This window comes from Tupaia chinensis, unplaced genomic scaffold (assembly GCF_000334495.1).
Source record: "Tupaia chinensis unplaced genomic scaffold, TupChi_1.0 Scaffold142100_1, whole genome shotgun sequence".
NCBI lineage: Eukaryota > Metazoa > Chordata > Mammalia > Scandentia > Tupaiidae > Tupaia > Tupaia belangeri.
The window spans coordinates 1340064-1347617 of NW_006201951.1; the positions used below are offsets into that span (position 1 = coordinate 1340064).

At 61.2% G+C, this 7554-nt stretch overlaps 1 protein-coding gene across 1 annotated transcript in view; it reads right to left on the reverse strand.

Moving 5' to 3' along the window:
• Window positions 1-7554, reverse strand: part of UBAC1 (UBA domain containing 1) — a gene marked incomplete at its 5' end in the record, with an annotated part of 31464 nt that overhangs the window by 10186 nt on the left and 13724 nt on the right. The window contains 5 exon segments of the mRNA XM_027766280.1: window positions 5-104; window positions 3541-3714; window positions 3862-4000; window positions 4542-4628; window positions 7411-7554. Of these exon segments, the coding sequence (XP_027622081.1) occupies window positions 5-104; window positions 3541-3714; window positions 3862-4000; window positions 4542-4628; window positions 7411-7554 (644 nt within the window).

The following is a 7554-nucleotide window of genomic DNA, read 5'->3' on the forward strand; positions in this document are numbered from 1 at the left end:
CAGCGTCTGGAAGATTCTCGAGATCTGCAGCATGACGGGCCCCGTCTCCGGGTCGTTCATCCACTGGGTGCTGCCCAGCGGGTTCTCCAGCATGTCTTCGAATGCTGTGGAGACAGCAGAGCGAGCACTAGGCCCCAGCATAGCCAGCACAGGGCTGCCTTCCTCCTAGACAGCCCAATCTGGAGGACGGACTGGCCCAGGCCCGCAGCCGCCCAGCGCATCGGAGCGCAATCAGAACATGGTATGTGGGTCCGGCGGGGTGGCAGTGGGCCGGCACGTGCGCACTGGGCTCCAGTCTGGAAAGCCATCTGGTGGCAGCTATTGGGGCTCACTGAGACCAGAGAGAGACAGGGAGACAGAAAGAGAGAAATCACCCCCGGGTGGACGGCCGTGCTGTCATCCCTTCTCCGGTCTCCTCTCAGGACTCTGGGCACACATGCACAAGCTCCCGGGGTGAGTTTCAAGTTGTTGGGTCTGGGACTCAAACCACGGTGAGCCAGGCGGGGGTCCAGAGCCTCAACCACTATGCCACCTGCCGGCCCTGGCTATCACCCTTAAACCCTGTCTGAGTCAGCCCCAGTGACGGTGTCCCAAGCGGGAGGGCACTGTAGTGCGGAAGCTGAAGCCACACGAGAGGCCTGGCTTGGTCCCCGGCCCAACCTCAGTGGGTAGTACATGCCCCAGGCCACGAACTAGGAGGCTGCGGCAGGAAATTAATGTGGTGAGACCCCGTGGAGCTCAGACCCCGTGCCCCGTGCCTCTCCCCCTTAAAAACTACACCCATCTCCCCTTACACCCACTGCCACTCCCTCCAACGCAGATCTCTGTGCAGGCCACATAAGCCGAACGTCTGGGCCCTGCAAGCTGGTGAGGAAAACAGGCGAGCTACAAACCTAACGGGACAGAAACGATGTTCTCAGTTTGAAAAACCGCCCTCCCCTCAAAACAGAAGCGTCTCTGAGCACAGAGCTGTAAAACCTGGGCCACCAGGAAGGGGCAGCTAGCGTGGCCGTGCCCGGGCCTCCTGGCTCTGGAGAGGCCCTTTCTCTGTGAGGTCCTGGCTGCTCGGGATCCAGTAAGCAGGTCCTGGCGAGAGGAGCTCAGCGCGAACCTGACTGTCCTGGTCAAGCCCGACGGCACCCGCCCTCCGCGTGCTGCCATCCCCGGTGCCCACACCTCCTCCGAGGCCCAGTTCGCAATCTGACAGCCCAGGAGGACACGCTGGCACCTGGGAGCACGGGCCGAAGGCAAGGACTGGCACACGCTAGCCGAGAACCCACTCCCACTACCTCCCACAGAACAGCCACGTCGGGGACCAGCTATCGGTGTGGCCGTATCCCCAGGGGTGACTTCTCGCTTTCTGCCTCTCTGTCTCTGTCTTTCTGGCAAGTGCACGTGTCCTATAGCAAAAACCTCTCAAAAACAAAAGCAAAAAAAATCTGCCACGTCGATTCTGGGAAGAGGGGAAAGCTGAACAGAAACAGAAGGTGAGAAGGAGTTAAAGGGGAACTGCACGGACAGACAGTCGGGAGAAGGGCCTTCTGCCAGCCACACGCTCAGCACTCCCGAACGCAACACGCACGGCACCAGCAAGTGGCAGAGGTCGGCCTGTCACACACCTGAGGGTGACACTCCAGCGGCAGACAGAGTGTGGACACCCAGACAGGGCAACAGCAAGGGTTTCGTGTCACGGTGGCCACAGGACAGGGCAGCCGGCTCGCCTGTGACAGGGCAGCGCACTGCCCAACTGCAGGGCGATGGCGAAGCTGGCAGGCGCGCTGGTGGGAGCGCCCGACCCCCGTACCGGCTCACTGGCCTCTGCCTTCGCGCCGCTCACCCGTGGGTGGTATGAGCGACACGCAAAGGGGCCAGTGTACAGGTCTGCTGCAGTAGGCAGCCCAGGAAAGGTGCACCACAGACCTGCTGACGTGGCCAGGAGGGGACAGCACTGGCCGGATGACAGGCAGGTGGGTCAGCCCCGCACCAAGGCCAACAGAGGACTCTGAGTCCAGTGGGCTAAAGACATGCTCCCATGTGTGTGTGCGTCCAACCCCACAGGGCGTAGGAGGGGCCGGGCCTGCAATCAGTGAGAGTGGGCTCAGGGGCTGGCAGCTGGCATGGTGGTCAGCCGCTGGACTCCCACACAGCTGGCCACAATTCCAGTCCCACACCCAGTGGCTTGCTTTCCCACTTTCTCTCTGTCTCCCTCTGGTCAAATTAAAAAAAATAGTAAGAGTAAATAAAATCACATAATTCTTTTTACTTTTTAAGAATTATTTTTAACTTTATTTACTAATAAACTTATTATTATTTTTTTAAATTTTGACCAGAGAGAGAAAGTGAGAAAGCAAACCACCAGATCTGTGACTTGAACCACGGTTGGCCATGTGGAGTATCCAGCACCTTAACCACCACACCACCTGCTGGTCCCCCAAATTACATAATTCTTAAAAAAAGAAAAGTAAGCAAGCTCACAGAAGACATGGCCCCAAGTTTTGGAGCATGAGCGCACGGGGGCAATGCCGTCCCTGACCACGCGTACCTCCCGTAGGCTGCACACTTCAGTAAGGGAGGGAGAGCAATGAACAATGAACAGTAACAAGTTCTGGCCCCGGGAAAGGAGGGTCACACCACGGAAGGAAGCCGACGGTCCTGGGGGGACATCATGGGCACATCTCCGAGCTGGGACTAGCCCAGGACTAGCGACCAGGGCTAAGAACCTTCTTGGGACCAGCAGTTAGCGTAATGGCTATGTCACTGGACTCCCAAATAGTCGACCGTGGTTTGAGTCCCGGACCCAGTGGCTTAAACTCATGCCGGGCGCGTGTGCGTGCGTGCCCAAGATCCCGAGAGGAAAATGCAGAAGGGATTGCGGCGTGGCCATCCCCCCTGGGGGGTGATTTCTCGCTTTCTGTCTCTCTGTCTCTCTCTGGCTGGCTGGCAAGCGCACGCACCCTATAGCAAAAACCTCTCAAAAAAAAAAAAAATCCTTCTCAATGAATGAGGTGCAAAGAATCCAACAGGAAATAAGCCAGGGCCAGCGGGTGGCAGGGAGGTGAAGGCACTGGATTCTACATGGCCAGCTGCAAGGTTCAAGTCTCAAACCGGGTAGCTTGAAAAACACACCGGCTGCATGTGCGTGCGTGCCCAAACCCTGAGAAGACTAGAGGGAACAGGACTGCAGTGTGGCCATCCCCTCTGGGGAATGATTTAGCAATCTGTCTTTTTCCTTTTTCTGTCTCTCTCTAGTGAGGGTATGCACCCTGTGGCAGAAATCGAAAAAGAAAAATACCAGGCCACAGATGATGGAAGGCCTTCTGCAGCCACAGTCCCATAATGGGCTGGAGGTCAGAGCTCAGGGACACCGCCTGGAAAATGCCTCCCTGACGGTCAGCCACTGCCCTGGAGACAGCCCTGTGGGCCCAGCCCTCACTGTGTGGCTCAGAGAAGGCCTGCTGTGCCCTGCTGCAGCGGCAAGGTGTCGGAGCAGTGCCCCTGGTCATGTCCCTAGACGGCCGGTCCCTGAGGTGGCCTGCTCACCCAGGCAGCTGACAGCACTCACGTGGCAGAGCTCCACGGGAAGTGGAAAGCACGGCCTTTGAGGGAAGAGGAACCGTGACGCAGGGAGAAGCACCGGACGGGACACTCTGGGACACACAGCTGCAGTCTGACCGTCCTTCGTTACGACGTACTGGACGTCCTGCGTGCACCCACCTACAGCGCAGACGAGGATGAAGCCCTCACAGACAACACCCTCTCCTCTGCAATCTGCAAGCTGGGTGGTCTCCAGCCCCCTGGACTGTGCACGACAGAAGGACCCCGCCATTGCCCTGTCCCCCAGGTGGTCCAGAAAGCACTCACCTAGCAACGTCTTAGGGTTGGTAAGACCCAGCTGCACCACTGGGTTGTCCAGGATGGCTTGAAAGAGGGGGCTGTCGGGGTCGATGCCCTTGTCCAGCTCTTCAGGGGAGGGTTTCCGGTCCCCCAGCAGCCACTCGCACTGCAAGCCCAAGAGCAGCAGAGCATAGTCAGCACCCCTGGAGGCCCAGCAGCTCCGGGGCCTACACTGTCCTACAAGTTCCTGCAAGGGCGTTGAGGCCGCCAACTGGGAGGGACCACGCCATGCCAACGGCCATCCAATCCGCCTCATTGGCAGACACCGCTACAGCAGTTCAGACCGGCCACTGCCCCCCGCCTGGTCCCCTCCACTGCGCTGGCACGACCCAGCAGACGTTCCTGGGGTGGTGAGCCTGGAGACACCCGGACGCATAGACTCATCAGTTGTCACCTCGGACTCACGGAGGGTGCACGGGCCCACCAGGCCGCCCTGCAGTGTCCCCAAAACAGGAGCGGGCCCAAGGCTGCTCAGTGACATGGACACTCACTGTATGTGCATGCCAGACACAGCATTTAGAAGGCAAAGCCCAGAAGGTTCTGGGTATTTTAAAAATACTCCACCACCGACCACCCCCCACCCCGCTGACTTGGCCAGCTGAGACAGGCACAACACTGACAGTGCGGCGCAGCGGCCGTGGACTCACGGCGGCGTTCTGCTGGTTGTTGTTCACGCGGAGAGCGTCCATCACGTCCTTCTCGTCGAACCCCATCTCCATGAGAGAAACCACAGCCTAGGCCAAGAGCCACAGCCGTCAGGCCACGCGTACAGCGCACCCGCAGCAGTGCCGCTGACAGCTCAACACCTCGTAGCAGGTGCTTAGGAGCCCCACGGGCCTGGGGCGCCCCCCCTCCCCCGTCCCGACGACTTTGCCCAGATGCCTCGGGGCCTCCACACGGGAAAGCCCAGGATGCCCAGGACCTGATGGGCATCAGCAGAGACTGGGCCAGGGGTTGGTGCAGCCCAGGGGACACGCTGCCCTACGTGAGCGGGGCCCCAACCCCAGAACCAGCAGGCCACCCCATCCTGGTGGGTGGGTCTGTCCCAGCAGCCACAGGCTGGCCCACCCCGAGGGAAGGTCAGAGGCGAATCCAATTTGATAGGAGAGGAAACGTCACAGCACTTTGTGAAGAGCCACTCAGGTGCCATCTTAGAGGACACACAGACTCTAATAATTTTTGAACATCTAAGGTTTAGCGAGCCTAAGCCGTACGTCTGTCTGCTAACTCTCAGAGGCACGACCCGGTCTGTGACGTCAGGACAGATCACGCACACGGGACACGCCTGACTCCACGCTGGGCTGCTCTGCACGCTTCCTCCATTACTCGTGACCTGCCCACGTGCGGAGGCTGACAGGAGGGAGCACCCTCCGGGTTCTGGCCACGCCGCGATCCCCAGGCCGCCTGGACGAAGGGCCCGGCTCCTCGAGCACAGGGACGTCATGGCCCAGGCCGAGGGGCCACTACTGCACAGGGTGGCCCCGTCTCCAAGGGCTTCCTGGACCTCTGAGGGCCTAACCCTCGTGCCCACCCACCCACACTCTCCCTGTGGTAACAGGCGGCCTGAGCCCACAGGCCCCACGTGTCCCCAGAGGCACCTGATGCTGGCTCTGCAACACCAGGCTGCCCGGGCAGTCAGCCGTCTCGAGACCCTGACAGAAAAGCTGCTGGTCAGGTGGAGTCAGGCAGGACACAGCTGGAGCCCTCACGCACAGTCACCCCAGCCCGAGTTCCACCCACGATCACCTGGCCTGCGCCCTGTTCCAGCTTGCATATGCATGATGCTGGGGGCAGAGCCCACGGGCACGGTTCTGGGTCCTGGCACGGGGCTGCCAGGGCCACTGCGGGACACGGCAGAGGGTGGCCTTCCTGCTGGCACTCACAAACTGTCATCCCCTCGTTGCTGCCCCAGTTCCGAGAAGACCCTGGCAGCCCTGCCCCACCGAGAGCAGTGCTGGGCTTCCTCGCAGCTGTCGGGCCATGGCTGGAGTGGAGAGGGAAGGGGGCAGGAAGCCCGTGGCCTCAGGCCTGCCCCCTCCCTGCGGCCACTAAGCGAACGTCGTGGTCCTTGCTGACCACAGCCCGACCTCACAACAGGGACAGATCACAGGGCTGCCCCTCGAGTCAGATACCCTTTATGACAACTGCTACAAGACGCTCTGCAGAAAACCCAAAGTTCGAGGAGTGAGGGAGAGCCTGGAGGGGACGTGTCTCGGGAAAGCCTGACGAGGTAAGGGCAAAAACCTGGATTTTTCCGAGGAAAGAGCAGAGAAGGGGCTGGGGCGTGGCCACCCCTGGGGTGGTTTTTCCCCTGCCCTCTCGCCATCTCCCTGTCTCTCTCTGGCAAGTGCACTTGCCCTATGGCAAAGGCCTAAAAAGAAAAAGAACCTGGATTTTCCCAAAGTAAAGATGGCCAGGAAAGACGGGACGCAGAGCTGGCGTGGCGGTGCAGGCCTGCTGTCCCAGCTGGGGGAGGCTGGAGGGGAGCCGGGCATCACGGGAGACCCTGTTCCCAAGGAAGGACGGGACACAGAGCTGGCGTGGCAGTGCAGGCCTGCTGTCCCAGCTGGGGGAGGCTGGAGGGGAGCCGGGCATCACGGGAGACCCTGTCCACAAAGAAAGGGCAAGAGGCTGCCAGCAGCAACCCTCCCAAGGCCTGTGGTGTAGACCGAAGCCCAGGGCACCGGCAGCCCGCCACGGTGTGCTGAGGTGCCCCCAGCTTCACCGCGGGCTTGGCTCCCTGCCACCATGACCACGGGACACACCTTGTGCTCAGCCTGGCAGTGTTGTGTTCAGATAAACGGAACACTTCTGAACACACGGGCGGACCGCCCCCAAGGCAGTGATACAACAGAGCCAGGAGGGCGAGGCAGGAGCCTCCACAGGGTGGAGAGGATGGGGACGATCCACGGTTGGGGCGATGTCCTGCTGGGAGCAGGGGTGAAGCCAGGACTTGCTCAGACAGGAAGAGGGCAGAGGGCGGCTGTCCCTGTGGGGCAGCGGCAAGGTGGGCACTGGCCAGGAGCCCCAGACGCCAGGCGAGGCTGGCTCAGAAGGCAGTCCTGGCAGCAGCACAGCAGACTCACAGCCGCGAGACTTGGAGAGTGCCAAGGACGGGGCCCAGGGCTGCGGGACCTGCAGGGAGCACGAAGCTGGCCGGCATGCTGGGCACCGAGGCAGCAGGACACGCTATATAAGGTGACCACGGAAGGGCTGCGAGACAGGTGCTGCACTGGCTGGCCCCGTCTGCAGCCAGAGGCCCAGGCCCGGTCCCCGGCAGCCCACCCCGTCCGCAGAACAAACGCCTGGTGTCTTCTGGGAAGCCATGGCCGCCGAATGCTGACAGGAGACGCAGGCCAAGCTTGGGGAGAAGCACGCGAGTGACTAACAGCCACAGCCGTCCAGGCTGTCCGTGGCTCCATCTGCTTCCCTGCAGCCAAGGCCACCAGCCACGCCGCACTCCTCCCTAGCAGCTCAGAGGAAGCGCCTTGCTGGCCACAGACCAGGACCACGTACCCGAGCATCGGCCCGGAACTCCCGTTTCCTCCGAATCTTCTTGAAGATTTCCGTCAGCTCGTCTCGGGGCTCGTCTCCGGAGCTGGTCCCGGCAGCGGCAGCCTCGGAGGTGGCCCCCGGCGCAGCGGGGCCTGGGAGTGGTAC